At 47.4% G+C, this 17,046-nt stretch overlaps 1 protein-coding gene across 1 annotated transcript; it reads right to left on the bottom strand.

Annotated features, from left to right (window-relative positions):
- Window positions 1–3,990: 3,990 nt before the first annotated feature.
- LOC142018629 (alpha-1,4-N-acetylglucosaminyltransferase-like) lies at window positions 3,991–12,175 on the bottom strand. Its single transcript, XM_075004588.1, has 3 exons — window positions 12,128–12,175; window positions 9,155–9,591; window positions 3,991–4,617 (listed from the first exon to the last, which is right to left on the bottom strand). Exons 1-3 carry the CDS (start codon window positions 12,138–12,140, stop codon window positions 3,991–3,993), a joined length of 1,077 nt encoding a protein of 358 aa, XP_074860689.1. The 5' UTR covers window positions 12,141–12,175.
- Between the last annotated feature and the right edge of the window lie 4,871 nt (window positions 12,176–17,046).

Below are 17,046 nucleotides of genomic sequence, written 5' to 3'. Positions count from 1 at the left end.
GGAAGCGGGAGGCAAAAAGGAGGGCACAGACAGGAGGGAAGCAGTGCTGAGAGTGCGAACGGGGGGAAGCTGTAGCACCAGGAGAGACCAGCAAGGCTGGAGCTCTACCATCTTGCCTATCAGAAAGACTGAGTAACTAGCTCCCCTGCTGCGAACCCTAACCCTGCCCTTCCCCCATGGAAAGCCCACAGGCCAAGGGGGGCTGCTGGAACGGGGTGCAGCCCCCACAGCCTGGCCCTCCCCAGACATCCTGGAGGCAGCAGGGGGCACAGGACAGGGCGGGACAGCCCCTGGAGCCAAGAAGGACAATCCAGGGAACTATAGACCGGCCAGCCTTACCTCAGTCCCTGGGAAAATCCTGGAGGGGATCCTCAAGGAATCCATTTTGGAGCACTTGGAAGAGGTGAAAGTGACCAAGAGCAGTCAACATGGGTTCACCAAGGGCAAGTCCTGCCTGCCCAATCTGATTAGCTTCTGTGACGAGATAACAGGCTCTGTGGACATGGGGAAGTCAGTGGATGTGTCATGATTTTTCCGGGGACTGAGGTAAGGCTGACTGGTCTAAAGCTCCCGGGATTGTCCTTCTTTCCTTTTTTAAAGTTGGCTACTACATTCGCCTTTTTCCAATCATCTGGGACCTCTCCCGATCTCCGCGAGTTTTCAGAGATAATAGCCAAAGGTTCTGCAATGACATCTGCCAATTCCCTCAGTCTCCTTGGGTGCATTAAGTCCGGATCCATGGATTTGTAAAAGAGAAAGAAAATAAAGAAACATCATAAACCCCTGGAGACAGGCAGGTTTGGATTAGCACATGCCGAATGTCATTATATTTATTATGATTATTACTGATCATCAATATTACACTTGCAATCAGAGGCTACGGCCATCTCTGGGCTTCATTGAACATTGTACATGAACGCAGCAAATCAGAAGGCAAAATTTCCAAATGCAGCTAAGGGGCCAGATTTTTAAAAGTATTTAGGAACCTATGGATAAAAGCAGGTGTCTAATGGGATTTTTCAGAACCACTAATCTGCATCCGTAGGCACCAAACACCTTGGAATATCTGACCCCCTGGGTCCCTAAGTCACCCTGACTTTCAGTGGAGCTTTGTCTCCCAAAGCAAAAGTGACTTTTGGAAAGGGGACTCAGGCTCCTATATCACTTAGGTGCTTTGGAAAATTTTCCATGGCACTGATCATGTCATCACCAAAGGTATTTGCCCCGCTTCACCTTCCTATACATTTAATTAAGTCCTGGGAAAATTTGAGAGGAGAGGTGGTTTCTGAGAGCTTCTCTCCTGCAAAGCGGTCAGCAGACAGAAAATGGCCGAGAGTCACCAGCTACATCTACACTGTGAGAGAAATTCGAATTTAAGTCAGTTAGCTCGATATTACGATGTCACAGTCTTCACTGTAAACACCCTTAGCTCGATTTAGGGAGCACTAGTAGCAACATCACAACATCGTGGCAAGCGGCTGGGAGTAGTGTCGAGTCTGAATTTAAAAGTTCCAATGAAAGTTAGTGTGGGAGCTTTGAATCAAATTCATTAGCCTCCAGAGGCGTCCTGTATATATCCCGCAATGCCCCACAGTGCTCAGCTCTGGTCGCTTCATCTCCTCTGCTCTCCAGGTGGGCAGGAATTTGGTAACAGGAAGTCCATGAATTTGAACTCGGCACCAGAAGCCCGTGGCTGTGGGCTCATCTTTGTATTTGAGGCTGAGAAACTTGATTTCTTTCTTTGCTATCACTGCTGTGAGCGCATCTACCTATTACAAACAGCCCCAACATGGAGTTCATGTCTCTGTCTCTACCTCTGCTCGCTGAGCACTTGGAGGATTTTTTTCTGCACTGTTACCAGCCCCTGCCCTGCATCACTATCTGGCAGCTAGGCTGTTGAGAGAGGGGTGGGGGCGTTGTGCTGGTATGAGAGGCCAATAAACTTCTTTTCTGTGGGTTGCATTTGTGCAGCCCCCCACTTCCGTTTCCCCCATAGGTGCCATGCAGTCGGGGTCTTTCCCATGCTCACCACATCACGTGGCTTACCCCCACCCAATAAAAGGATGTGCCTGCTGTTCAGTGCAGACCATGCTGCCAAGCAGCACCATGTCCTGGCCTGTGTGCAGTGAGGGCTCCAAGGATGGGAAGGATTTTCAGGTCTCTCCTGGCAGCTAAGACTTGTGGGGGCTCGTACATGCCTGGGGGCACCATCTTAACTGGCCCTCAAGCCATGGACCCCACAACTCCTGGTCAAAAACTTTTCTGAGAACATAGGAACTGGCTCTTCATCCTCCGATCCACCCAACCTCCCATGGGATGAGGGGGGCCAGCGCCCTAATGATCGAACGTGGCTGGCCTCCCCACCTGAGTGAAATTTGGTGAGCCCCAGCCCTCATGCTGGACAACTCTGTGCAGTGTAGCCGGAAGCCCAAAATCTTTTTTCCTAACCTTTTTCTATCCTCTTCCTTCAAGCTTTGGCCCCCTTAACACAGCGAAGAATGGGTGGAGGGCCAGTTGAGAAGACTCAGACTACTGGGTTATCCCAGGGCACAGAAGCTATGTAATAGACGGGGAAGCCAAAAACCCTGCCTCAGAAAACCTCTTTTTTTTTTTTCCTAAAACCATTACTATCCGACTCTTTCTTCAAGCTTTGCATTGTTCCTGTATTATTTTCAGGGATCATATGTAATCAAGGGAGAGGGGACAATGGCTGGAGGTCCAGTTGAGAACACTCAGACATCTGCTGCTTTCTGCAAAATCTTTGCTAATTCAATTACATCTACAGTTACAAAAAGCAATTCAGTTATAGCAGCAAGCGATTTCAGTTAATTTGAGGATCTTTGTTGATGCCCTACTTTTCCTTCCTTCCTCCTGGAGAAATGGCCATTTGCTTTCCACGAGAGGCAACTGAGGGCAATGCCATGTGGGAAGATGATCTCACAAACCCACAGCCACTTGCAGGATATTTTTTTCCCACGCTGCACCAGTGAAAACATCCAGAATGCTACGGGGATGAGGAAAGTGTAGGACATGTTCCCACCATGCACTGCTTCAACAGTTGATGTTTGGTGATTAAGGCTACGTCTACACGTGAAGCCTACTTCGAAGTCGCCTATTTCGATGTGGAGACATCGAAATAGGCTATTTCGATGAATAACGTCTACATGTCCTCCAGGGCTGGCAACGTCGATGTTCAACATCGACCTTGCGCAGCACCACATCGAAATAGGCGCAGCGAGGGAACGTCTACAAGCCAAAGTAGCACGCATCGAAATAGGGGTGCCAGGCACAGCTGCACACAGGGTCACAGGGCGGACTCAACAGTAAGCCGCTCCCTTAAAGGGCCCCTCCCAGACACACTTGCACTAAACAGCACAAGATACACAGAGCCGACAACGAGTTGCAGACCCTGTGCATGCAGCACGAATCCCCCGCTGCAGCAGCAGCAGCCAGAAGCCCTGGGCTAAGGGCTGCTGCACACGGTGACCATAGAGCCCCGTACGGGCGGGAGAGAGAGCGTCTCTCAACCCCCCAGCTGATGGCCGCCATGGAGGACCCCACAATTTCGATGTTGCGGGACGCGCAACGACTACACGGTCCCTATTTCGACGTCGAACGTTGAAGTAGGGCGCTATTCCCATCCCCTCATGGGGTTAGCGGCTTCGACGTCTCGCCGCCTAACATCGATGTTAACATCGAAATAGCGCCCAACACGTGTAGCCGTGACGGGTGCTATTTCGAAGTTAGTGCTGCTACTTCGAAGTAGCGTGCACGTGTAGACACGGCTTCAGTGTGGCATCAATAAGTCGACTTTGGGGGCAGCCTGTGGTGAAGTGAGGATAGTCAAATTCGAATTTATAAAACCTAGCATTACAAAACTGAGTTGAATAAATTCAAATTTATCTCATAGTGTAGATGTAGCCATTGACTAAGAGGAGGTACCTCTTGTGTACAGGATATTTAGTAACAGAACTTTCAGGTCTGGAAGAGTCAACTCGTTTTGCTAGAGTCAGTCTTACTTTGTTGCGTTAGACCACTGCCTTCTGTGCCTTGAATAAGGACCTTGTAAGTGGTGGGACAGTATGCTTTGTACAGGTTTTCCACTAAGGTGTTACTTCCTGCAACCACAGTTTTGCGTTGCTGGTTCATGTAGTTCCACAGGTGCAAAGCATAGGAGTTGTTGAAAACAGGGATTGTCTTCCACACTTCGTAGTACTGCTTCCATGCTGGGTAGGGAATAGGGTAGAACCGATGGGGATGTAAGAAGGAAATGTTGTGACAGCGTTGATCCTCCACACCCTGGAAATTGGTCAGGTTGCACAACAGTTTGAGTCTCCTTGTCATTAGGCTGGGGCCTTGATATCCCCAAATGGCTCCTCTGTAGTTTCGAACAAAATCCTCCATGCAACCCCAAATGAACCAGTGATGCCGAGGAAAGCCAAAAACCCCATTGCTTGAGACCTGGGATGCCTCTGCTGCCAGGAAGTTTGCCACTGGGATAGGCCTCATGGAGATGACATCAGTGTCTAAATAGATCCCCCCGTATTTCCAGATGAATGCAAGTCGGCAGGCGTCAGAGCTGACATGAGTCCAGTACCTTTCCTGCTTTGGATCTACCTGCAGAGTTGAAAAAGATCACAGATAGAGTTGACTCCTCTTCTAAACTTCTCAACTCTTGCTCCTATTAGCTATGTAGCGTACAAAACTCTCAGCAGTCTATTCTCACTTTAATGCCATTAAAATTAATGGCTCTTTGTCTTTTCCATCTATGACCCTTTGCTGGAAGAAGGTAAAGGTAAATGTAAACATTGTTCTATGTGATCGTAGAGCAGTAACAGAGAGAAAGCCGTGCTAGTCTATGTACTATCAAAACAAAAAAGCAGTCAAGTAGCACTTTAAAGACTAACAAAATAATTTATTAAGTGAGCCCTCGAAGGCTCGCCTCATTCATTATTTTGTTAGTCTTTAAAGCGCTACTTTACTGCTTTTTTGTTCTGATCGTAGAAGTGTGTCTGAGGCACAGGAAACGCAGAGGAGACATCAAATATTTGGGAAAGAATGAGACTATAAACCATAAGATGACAGGAACAGCCATACTGGGTCAGATCAAAGGGCCATCTAGCCCAGTTGTCTCTCTTCTGACCGTGGTCAATGTCAGCTAGCTCAGAGGGAATGAACAGAACAGGTGATCGACACGTGACCAGTCCTGGTCGTTCATTCCCAGCTTCTGGCAAAGAGAAGCTAGAGACTCCATCCACCAATCCTGACTAGTAGCCATTAAGGGACTGAGCCTCCATGAATTTATCTTGTTGTGTTTTGAAACCTGTTTTAGTCCTGCACCTCATAAGATCCCATGATAAAGATTTCTACAGATTTACTGTGTGTCGTGTGAAGAAATTTTTCCTTTGCTTTGCTTTGTTTTAAACGCGCTGCTTATTAATTGCCTTTGGTGACTCCCTAATTCCTTTGTTACGAGCGGTAAATAGCAATTAGAGCAATTCCTTATTTTCACCAGTCCTCACGCTAGACCAAAATTATAGTCTCCCACTGAGCTGTTTTTTATTCAAGCTGAAAAAAGCTGATTCTTCTTAATCTCTCCTCTTACTGGAGAGGTTCCATACCCCTCCTCGTTTTTTTGTCATCCTGCTCTGAACCTTTTCCTACGTATTTTTCTGAGCAGGCACCCAGTATTCAAGGTGGGAGAGTGCCCTCCCCTTATATAAAGGCAATATAATATTTTCTGCATTAATATTGATTCCTTTCTTAACAATTCCCAAAATTCCATTTGGTCCATTAACTACCACTGCAACTTGAGCAGATGACATCCGAGAAGTATCCACAATGACCCCAAGATCTCTTTCTTGAGTGGCAACAGCTAATTTACACTCTATCAATGTAACTGTATAGCTGAGATTACATTTTCCAATATGTATGACTTTGCCCTCATCAACACTGAGTTTTGTCTGTCATTTCATTGCCCACTCACCCAGTTTCCAGAGATCTTTTTTGTAGCTCTTCATGGTTTACCTGGCAGTTAACTATCAGGAGTGGTGTGCAACATTTGCTGAGCTTACCCCTTTTTCAGGATGATTTATTAATATGTTGGCTAGGACTTTTGGAGGACCTCACTATTTATCCCTCTCCATTCTGAAGGCTGACCATTTTGTGACAAAGTCCTGCACTTTGGGACAGTTAAGGAAATGCCCCAGAGGCTTACTGTGCCCTGTTTTGCTCCGCCTCCAGGGCAGGGCAGAGCCTAATGAGCCGTACTCATCATAGGCACAGTCAAAAATCGGGGAAGTCCCCCCATGGATGTGGAGGCAACCCTGGCTCCTCCCGAGCTATCATGGGGTGGGGGGGGGCTTGGGGGAACCCAGTCCCCCCCCAGCTCAATCCAGGTTCCGACCCATGGACCCTGGGCGGCTGCTGCTGGAGGGGCTGTCTCCCTCAGCCAAAAGAGCAACAGCTTCCTCCCTGGGCTACTTCCCCAGATTCTTTGTCCCATACCTTTTTCCTGTAGCTCCCACTTGCCTTCCGTCCTGCAGGCCTCCCCTGCACAGACTGTTCCTCCTTCCCGGTCCGCCCCTCCTCCCTCCTTACCTGACAGGAGCCTTTTGCATGAGCTGCACAGGCCTAGACTGGCGGCAGGTGCTTAATTAGCCCCAGGTGTTGGTTTGAGCTGGTGCTGCAGGCTGATCCTTGCTGGGCCTTAATCCCCAGGGGGCATAAAAACACACACCAAACTGCCCATGTATGTGCCCTCCACCAGGCTACTATAACCTGCTGTGGACTGTGGTCTGTCACAATTTATACCTACCCTTTGTTTACTGTCTTTTCATCAGTTATGAACCTATGAGAGGAACTTCCCTTTTAACCCATGACAATTTACGTTGCTTAAGAGCCTTGGCTGATGGAAGTTGTCAAAGGCTTCTGAAAATCTCAATATGCTGCGTCTCTTGGGTTCCCCCTTGTTCACATGCTTGTTGATCCCTTCAAGAATTGTAATGGACTGGCGAGGCATGATTTCCCTCTTCAAAAGCTCATGTTCCTCTGCACGTCCGGCAACATTATTCTTTAGTGTAATTTCACCCAGTTGCCTGGTACAGAAGGCAAGTTTACCAGCCTGTAATTGCCAGGATCACCGCTAGAGCCCTTTTTAGAAATTGGTGCCAGATTAACTGTTGTCCAGTCACTTAGTACAGAAGCTGATTAAAATGATAAGTTACAGACCACAGTTAGCAGCTTGCAAGCTCACATTTGGGTTCTTTTAGAACTTGGGTAAATACTTCCTGGCGTTTGTGACTTATTACAGTGTAATTTATCCATTTACTCTAAAACCTCCTCTAATGATGCCTGAGTTTGGCACTGTTCCTCAGGTTTGTCACCTCTAAAGAATGGATCAGGTTTGGGATCCTCCCTCATGTCCTCAGTCCTGAAGATCGATACAAAGAATACCCACAATTGTTTAATCATCAGTGGGTGTTCTTTAGTATCTCAACCTTTGAGTGGCCTCACAGGTTTAGTGAGATTTTGGATTATGCACCTTTTTTTTTTTTTTGCTATACTTTGACTCTTCAGGTAGCTGTTCTACAGATTCCTTTTTGGCTTTCCTGACGATATCTTTGCCCTTCACTTACCAGAGTTCGAACTCCTTTCTATTTTCCTGCCTAGGATTTAACTTGCACTTTTTGCTGCTTGCTGCTTCTTCTACCTTGTTGTTATAGCCACGGTGACACTTTTTTGGGTGTGTTATGCTTTTAAATTTTAAATTAAAATCTGGTCTGGCTATGGTCTGAAGAAGTGGGTCTTTCCCAGGAAAGCTCGCCTAATAAACTATTTTGCTTGTCTTTGAAGTGCTACTTGACTGTTTTTGTTTTGATAGTGTATAGACTAGCACGGCTTCCTCTCTGTTACTTTTAAATTTGGGATGTATATATATAAGAATAGCCTCCATTATGATGTCTTTCAAAAGATTCAATGTAGCTTGCAGAGCTTTCACTTTTGGTACTGTGGCAGTTAATATTCTGTTTAATTAACTTGCTCAGCTTAGCGTAGATCCCCTTCATTACCATTAACTGTTATTTCCACAAAAAGAGGAAAAAAAACCTCTCAGTCTCCATTTACACACTGATTGTCTGATCCAAATTCCCTGGGAATGAATCGAGAGGATATCGCTGCTTACTATGGGCTTCGGAACGGCACCTCCTGGCAATTGCTATAGAGGATAAAAAGCGTGAGCGAAATTCAGACCTTGGGTTATACAGGTGCAGGGAAGGCCGATATACCAGTAGCAGTTTGCTGCCTGTTTATTCTACAGACCCTCAACTTTTATTTAAAAAGAAATAAAGAAGCGCTTGGCTGTTATAGCTGCCAATAGACCCATGAAATCAAAGAAAGAAGTGCAGGGTGATGCATTGAGATATGCTTGTGTTCTCAGACAGGCCAAAACAAGAACTCAGAGTGGTGTGAACTCCATGGGCAGCATTTCTGAGAGGTCTGGGTGGGGACTGGAAGAGAGCCACTGACTTTCTCAACCACCACCACCCTCAAACTGACCTCTGAATTCCCCTCTTACCTTGAAATCTGTTAACCAGACCGGTTCGTTCCTGTCAGGAACCTTTCACAAGCACTGAAATCATGGCTCCAAAACAGAAAATGCTCCCATTACACTCAAGTGGACAGAAATACTTGAAACGCAATATTTTAATCAATAATTGCCTTTTTTGAAAAGAAATGGCGACTAACCATTTTGATAAAACTTGGTTATCAAAATTTATATTGAAATGGTTCATTTCCCATAACTCCTGCCATCAGGAAATGAAAACCATCCACAACAATTTCCAGTATTTTCTCTTTTGTTTTTTAAAAAAAAAGGGGGTGCTGGCATTCAACTGTCTCCCCTCCCCTGCCCCCAGCCAGGCTCACAATTGGGGCTGCTGACCTGCCCGTACTCAGTCCCAGCACAAAAAAAGCACGGACAGTTTCAGTTATTATTTCAACTAACGCATGGCAAAGCATCGTGATAAAGGGGTCCACACTGGGCTCAACAGAAGAACAACAGATTCAAAACTTGAAAAAATCTGCCGAAACTTTCATTTTTCACCCCCTCTACTTTGAATCTCGTTAAAAGTTTCCCCTTAATATTTCCTCTCACCTTACGATACCATGGGAGCAGGGGTGTCTCCTGGAACAAACTGTCCATCTGGAAAGGATGAATGTGGACATTCTCCATGGCAGATAAGAGGGAGAAGGCAGGGTAAGAGGAATTTGAATCCAGCAGTGTGTTATTTTTCAGGCCCTTCATGAAGAAAAGAACAGGTCTGTCCCGGTAGGTCCTGGAAGCAGATTCCACAGCGCACGAAACCAAATGAGGAGGCTCCAGGCGGTCTGTGGTCTCCACAAAGATAATGCTTCTGCTCTGCTTTATAACATCCTCTTGAATCAGGGGTCTCTCAGTACTAAGCGTGGTTGAGAAGATCCAGCCGGATGGCAGGGAGACTTTGTAGACAACAGCCAGGGCAAAGACAAAAAAGAGCCAGAGCCCGATTTTGATACTGTTCAGCATCCTTTCTTCTCCTTGAACAGATGAATCTTAATTAAGAGAAACAAACAGAGTCAGAGTTGGTTCATTGTTGCTGGGGCATAAATGTGAGAGGACAGGATTTCCAATGTTATCATCACTCTGGATTATTTCTTATGAGATGGACAGCCCTAGCTCAAAACGCACAGGAGAAACTGCCCGGGCTCTACTGAGTGTCACGCTGTGTGCAAGCAAGAGACCCTAGTGAGCTAAGGTGGTGTGTGTTTGCAAAAGACCCAGTGAAAGGCCCCAATAACAGACCAACCTGCTGTCTGGTCTTGGGAGTGCCGTATGATGGAGCAGAAGAGTCGCTCACATGGTTTAGATCATAAAAGATCCCAAAGGAAGTCGGTAGTGTGTTTTTCTCTGTAGATTTTCACTGAAGGGCCATTGTAATATGAGAAGAAGCCCAGCCTACCTGACTGTGCGGTTCTGTGGAAACAGAGTTGTTATTCCACCCACCCTCTGTTGCCTTTTAGATGAGTGAAATGAAAAATAAACGCAACTCCAAAGCCACTTGTCTGCCCAACCTCAGGAGATCAGAAGCTGCTGCAAAAGGGAGGCAGAATTTGGCCCAATATCTTGTCTGGATTGTTTCCAGAATCTGCTCTGGACACAGGTGTCTGTCAGAGGGTGCTCTACTCACCTCTTGTCTGGCACGTTCTTCCGATAAGGCCGTGGATTAATGCTTCAGGTCGCCACCCTCTTGCCAGGATTGCACACTTTCTGTTCCTCCCTCTCTCTGGTCCGCAGCCCCTCTCTCACTCCAGCAGTCACAAGCTCCTCTTGGTTACTTGGCCCTCCAGCCAGGTCACTCTGTGCTCCCCAACTGCCTGGGCCCAGTCCTTCAATTCTCTCTCACTTCCACGGGGACTCAGGCGATCTTCCCAATCACTGCCCTGCTCGGGCCGCTGCCCGGGGTGTGCAGGGGAACCAGGTGGGCTACGGCCCAGGAGCCCTCAACCCAGCAGCTCTGGGATTTTCTCTTCCAGCCCTTACTGCTCCCTCCCTAGCCTGCTTCCTGTGACTCCTGGTTTCCCTTCTCTCGCTGGTTAGATCTGCTCCAGACACCCCTCCCTCTCCCCAGGGCGTGACTGCCTTTTCTGAGCAGTGGCCCCCTGCTGTAAAATTCTTGGTTTTATAGAACCCAGCAATTCCTGCCTTGGTCAAACTGTTTGCAGTCAATTACCTGCTCCCTGGCTGAGGACTTAGGCCTCAAATCCTGCATCTTAGCAGCGGCTGAGACGAGATGGCCCTCACAGTCCCTTTCCACCCAATCACTCTGTTTCACTGTTGTCATGTGTATTTTACAAGGACAATACTGAGCGGTATATTCTGCATTTTAATGTAGCTTATGATAGCTTCAAAGGTATAGCTTGTACAAAGATTATTCCAGTGGTGTTTAGTGTGTGACTGCAAGGCTGTATCCATTCCACTGGGCCTTGGGTGGTTGTGCCCAGCGCGGGAAGTGAGAATCAAAGACTGAGCTGGCGATTGAAGCCAGAAGAGCGAAGAGGGAGGGGCTCTGGGATGGGAAGAGGCTGGAACAATGGCAGACACAGGTGCAGGCCTGGGATCCATTGAGGAACTGCTCGTCTGCTGGGGGGGCAGCTAAGACAGGGCTGCCAAACCAGCAGCCAGTCAGGGCCACAGGCCGCATGTCCCTTTCGAAGGCTCTGCAGTTGGTCTCGTTGGTTGCCCAGTAGCAGTTAGTCAGAGAACAGGCCAGCAGCTGGTCCTAGTCGTTCTGGTCCCTGACAGTCACTGCTTGTCAGCAAAGACTTTCAGAGAGAGAATGGGTCCATTGGGAGATGAGGATATCAATTCTTCCCTTAAGGAAGCCTCGTAAGAAAGCTGTTGCCAGGACACTGCTCAATAAGTCACCTCTCAGTGTAGATGTCCTTTTGGACACTGCTGACTGCAAGGTGTTAACAGAACTGCAGCTTCTGTCCGCCATGGACGGCTCCCTTCCCCGTCTCCATCCACCAGTGCACCAGAGGACTCCTGTGTGGTGTTCGGAAATTGCCACGTGCTCCTGTCCCTTCTGGAACATCAAAGAGGTCTACTCTGTTGTCCCCTTTTGTCCTCAGGTAAGTGATGCTGGGAGGTAGGGAGGGTAGCACAGCTGTTGCCAGTGGTGATGTCTCTAAGCCAAACAAACAAACAATGGGCCAATGACGCTCACCTCTCCGTGACTTTCACTGGAACCGGCTGGTGCATATGATTGCCAGCTGAACCTGCACTGTTACACTTCAAATAAAGGGCAGAACCAATAAAGGCAATAGTGTCATAGGAATGTCAGGCTGGAAGGGACCTTGAGAAATCATCAAGTCCAGCCACTTGCCCTGTGACAGGACCAAATAAATATTGAAGATCCCTGACAGGTGTTTGTCAAAACTGTTCCTAAAAACCTCCATCTCGAGGGAGCCCACAACCTCCCTTGGCAGCCCACTGCAGAGCCTAATTCCCCTTAGACTGGAAAGTTTTCCTTCATGTCTAGCCTAAGTCTCCCTTGCCTCAGATTAAGCTCATTATGTCGTGTCCTACCTGCAGAGGCCATGGAGAACTGTTGATCGCCCTCTTCTTTTCAAAGCCCTTAACATTAATATTCGAAGACTCTTCGCGGGTCCCTCTGCCGTCGTCTTTTCTCATGACTAGCCATGGACAGTTTTTTAATCTTTCCTCTGAGGTCAAGTTTTGTAACACATTGATCATTTTTGGTTTTCTCTTCTTCACTCGGCCTAGTTTGACTACATCTTTCCTAACGTTCTCCCCCATTTGGCCCCTGAATACTCCACTGTCACCCCCAGATCCCTTTCAGCAGTACAACCCCCCCCAGCTAATTACTCCCATTTGGTAGATGAGCCTTTGAGCGTGAGTAACCTGCATTTATTTTCAGTGTCTCATTTTGTTGAATTTACACCCAGTCCAGAATTAGTGAATACCTCTCTGGCTCCTAATCTTGTCCTCCAAAGTCCTTGTAACCCCTACCGGGTTGGCATCATTTGCATATTTTATAAGCACACTTTCCACTCCAAGTCATTAAGGAACATACTGAATAGTACCAACGCCAGTACTAACCCCAGTGGGACTCCTCTAGAGATGCCCTGCCATTTTGACTGCAAGCCAGTGGTACCAACAATCCTTCAGCCTGTTGTGTACCTACCTTATAGTACAATAATCCCTAATTTCTAAAGGGAAAGTCCAGTCTCCTTCATCTCAGGCCCTGTGTTTTAAACACTAGGCAATGGTACCTTCTGCTTATGTTTTGCCCAAGGGTCAGCCAGCACCTATATGGAAGTTGACGTCTGTGAATCCCATACAAGTCTAAACTCCTAGCCTGTTATAAAGTTAGTGCCCTTGTTTGCTCTGACAATTTTCATCAGACAGGGTTTTTCACACCTCTTGCTGAGCAATGACCTTGCCCAGAGCATCTTGGCTACAATCTTTACATGTGTGAGATTGCGTGTCTTGGCACATGGTGGATCTGTGTAGCTTTCTCTAATTCCGAATTTCTCAGCAAATGCTCAAACTACATTTTGACAGCCCACAGTCTACCTATCTCTAACTGGTGATTTTCTAAATTAATTGAAAAAAATGTTACTGGGTATAAAAAATCACAGAAAACAACTGAACAGACAGAGACATATTGGGGGTTTGGTTGAAATAGGAGACCACATTCAATGACCCAGGAGTTGCCTTTCAGGACTATTTAGGTCTTCTAGGTTCCAGGTCACCAGCACAAATAGTTACTGGTGTCCAGGTCACAGGATATTTCTCTGCAGTTGTAAAAGCAGAGGAAACAAGCAGGTCTTCTGCTACCAGCCTGCTACAAGCATCAAAATAAAGTCAGAAGCATGGGCGTTAACGAAGAGTAGGCCCAATCAACATAGAATCATGGAATCCTAGGGCTGGAACGAACCTGAGGAGGTCATCAAGTCCAGCCGCCTGCCTGAAGCAGGATCAATCCCAACTAAATCACCCCAGCCAGGACTTTGTCAAGCTGGGATTTAAAAACCTCTAAGGATGGAGATTGCACCACCTATCTCGGTAACACATTCCAGTAACTCGGTAACGTTTCACCGCCTTCCTGGGGAAATAATTTTTCCTAATATCCACCCTATACTTCTCCCTCTAACTTCAGACCATTGCTCCTTGTTCTGCCATCTGTCACCACTGAGAACAGTCACTCTCCATCCTCCAGTACTCCAGATATGGCCTCCCCAGTGCGAAGTAGAGGGGAATAATAACTTCTCTAGATCTGCTGGAAATGCTTCTCCTAAGGCACCCTAATGTGCCATTAGCCTTCTTGGCTAAAAGGGCACACTACTGACTCATAACCAGCCTCTTCTCCACTGTAACCCTCTGCTCCCTTTCTGCTGCACTGCTACTTAGCCAGTCGGTCCCCAGCCTGGAACAGTGCTTGGGATTCTTCCATCCGAAGTGCAGGACTCTGCACTTCTCCTTGTTGAACATCATCAAGTTTGTTCTGGCCCTCCAATTTGTCTAGGTCACTCTGGACCCTATCCCGACCCTCCAATGTATCTACCTGACCCCAAAGCTTAGTATCATCTGCAAAATTGCTGAGGGTGCAACCCAGGGCTGCACCCTGGGTACTGCCTCCCTCCAGGGGCTGCAACAATGCTTGGGATTCTTCCATCCCAGGTGCAGGACTCTGCACTTCTCCTTGTTGAACCTCATCAGATTTCTTTTGGTCCAATCCTCCAATTTGTCTAGGTCCCTCTGGACCCTACCCCTACCCTCCAACTTATCTACCTGACCGTCTAGCTTAGTGTCATCTGCACATTTGCTGAGAGTGCAATCCAGTCCCTCATCCAGGTCATTAATAAAGATGTTGAACAATACTGGCCCTAGAACGGATCCTTGGGACACTCCACTTGAAACCGACCACCAACCAGCTATTAAGCCATTGATCACTACGAGTGTGTCTACACAAGCAAGTACATTCGAAATCCAGATTTGCTGTGACTTGGTCCCAGGCCTGCCGCTCCATGGGAAGCCACTCCTGCAGTACGCCAGTAAGGTCCCGCAGTGCTGCGGCATGGGCAGCATCCCCCGCCTCCTCGTTGCCACCCTGGTGGCACCGGCTGATGGCCCGGCGGCAGCCCCGCATGGTCTCTGCTCAGGACTCGGACCGTTTCCCCTCGCCCTCCATGGTGGGGCTGGTCCAGCCAATGGCCACAGGAACTGTGGAGACAGAAGGGGAGGTGGGGAATGGGCCATTAGTCCCAGCTGGAGGTCTTCATGTCCCTGCTCTCCGCTCCCCCGGACAAACTATATACATCGGACAAACTGGACAGTCTCTACGTAAAAGAATAACCGCACACAAATCAGATGTCAGAAATGGCAATATATAAAAACCCGTAGGAGAGCACTTCAATCTCCCAGGCCACACAGTAGCAGCCTTAAAAGTAGCTATCCTGCAGCAAAAAAATTTTGGGACCAGACTCCAGAGAGAAATTGCTGAGCTACAATTCATCTGCAAATTTGACACCCTCAGCTCAGGCTTAAACAAAGACTGTGAATGGCTGGCTAAATACATGTAACCAACCAGGCTCAGGTTCCCCAGAGACGAGGCTGCACCCAGAAGGCGAGTGCTATATTTGGTTTATTGAAAGCACGTGACACCCGCAGCAGGAGCCCTGGAAATGCCGCAGTCACCAATGGGGGAAAACCCGATGCATCAGAGCTTCGCTCGGGGAGAGGCTCTGTAACAGGCCTCCTAACGCTAGCTGATAAAGCTCAACTCATTAACATAAGATTGCCTAAAATTGCCTATGCATTCCTACCACTATCTCTTGTGGCCTAGCCTTGAAATTTTGGCAAGCGCACCTGGTTCTGCAGTAGTTCCCATGGCAGTTATTTTGCAGCTTTTCACCTTGCACAGACTGGTCTGTTTAGATTCTCCTGAGGATTCACAGAGGGGTCAGATTACACTCTCAACCTTTACAATGTCTTCTCACACCCTACAATACAAAAGCAGCTTCCCCTCCCTTGGTGTTCACACCTCCAGATCAACTGCTGGTAGTAAGCCTCACCCTTCCTGACTGAGCTAATCTTGTTATCCCCACCCTTGCTGTGGTTTATTTATACCTGGCCCTGCAGATTTCCATGACCAGCATCTGATGAAGTGAGTCTGTGCTCACGAAAGCTCATGCTCAAAACTTTTCTGTTAGTCTATAAGGTGCCACAGGACCCTTCATTGCTGTTACAGATCCAGACTAACACGGCTACCCCTCCGATGCTTGTTTTCTGACAATGGCCAATGTCAGTTGCCCCAGAGGGAGTGAACAGAACAGATAATCATGAAAGTGATTCCTCTCCTGACATCCATTTCCAATCACTGGCAAACAGAGGCTAGGGACACCATTCTTACCCAGCCTGGCTAATAGCCCTTGATAGACCAATCTGCCATGAATTTATCTAGTTCTTTTTTGAACCCTGTTAAAATTCCGATGTTCACAACATCCTGCGGCGAGGAGTTCCACAGGCCTACCATGCTCTGGGTGAAGAAAAAACTTCCCTTTGTTAGTGTTAAGCCTCCTACCCATTAATTTCATGTGATGACCCTAGTTCTGTTGTTATGGGAACAAGTAAATAACTTTTCCTGATTCACGTTCTCCACACCAGATCTGATTTCATAGACCTCTATCATGTCACTCCTTAGTCTCTTCTTCTCTAAGCTGAAAAGTCCCAGTCTTTTTAATCTTTCTTCATATGGCACCCGTTCCAAACCCTCATCGTTTTTGTTGCGTGTCAGTGAATTGAAAACAGGTGATGCCATTTTTGACAATGTGATATTTCCCCTTCCCTTTTGCCTGCTTGATCCTTCCAAAACAGTTGATTATCATGGCAGAAAACAGGCGATAATGGGCATGTGTCTCTAAGAAAGGGGAATTTTTCTGATAAACTCCCCTTTATTTTGATAGTCATCTTTGCTCCAGCCCAAAATATAGGGACCTAAACAAAATGTGCCTGGAGAATATTTGAAGAACAGTCAGGTTACTCTCGCAAAAGCTTTTTTTTTTTTTGGCTAGGATTGAAACATATATTTCTGCAACTTGATTTAATGAGGAGATGGTCCTCTACACAACTGAGTCATAGAATGATAGATTATGGTTGGGAGAGCTCTCAGGGGGTCGTCCAGTCCAACGCCCTGCTGAAAGCATGAGCAATCCCAACTAAATACCCAGCCAGGACTTTGTCAAATCAGGCCTTCGAAACCTGATGGAGATTCCACCACCTCCCTCGACAACCCATGCCAGGGCTTCACCACCCTCCCAGTGAAACAGTCTTCCTAATATGCAGCTTAGCTCTTCCCAGGAGCAACTTGAGACCATTGCTCCCTATTCCATCATATGCCACTGCTAAGAACAGCCTAACTCCAGCCTCTTTCGAACCCACCATCACACCCAACCCAGGGACCCTGTGTGGCTGCTACCAGT

This window comes from Carettochelys insculpta, chromosome 10, assembly GCF_033958435.1.
Source record: "Carettochelys insculpta isolate YL-2023 chromosome 10, ASM3395843v1, whole genome shotgun sequence".
Classification (NCBI taxonomy): Eukaryota; Metazoa; Chordata; order Testudines; family Carettochelyidae; genus Carettochelys; species Carettochelys insculpta.
The sequence above is the reverse complement of the archived record's forward strand: the minus strand, read 5'-3'. Positions and strand labels throughout refer to the sequence as shown.

Coding starts and splice junctions, on each gene's coding strand:
- LOC142018629 (XM_075004588.1), bottom strand. Junction 4,618..9,154: donor TGCTCCCATGGTATCGTAAG/GTGAGAGGAAAT, acceptor TCAACTCTGCAG/GTAGATCCAAAGCAGGAAAG.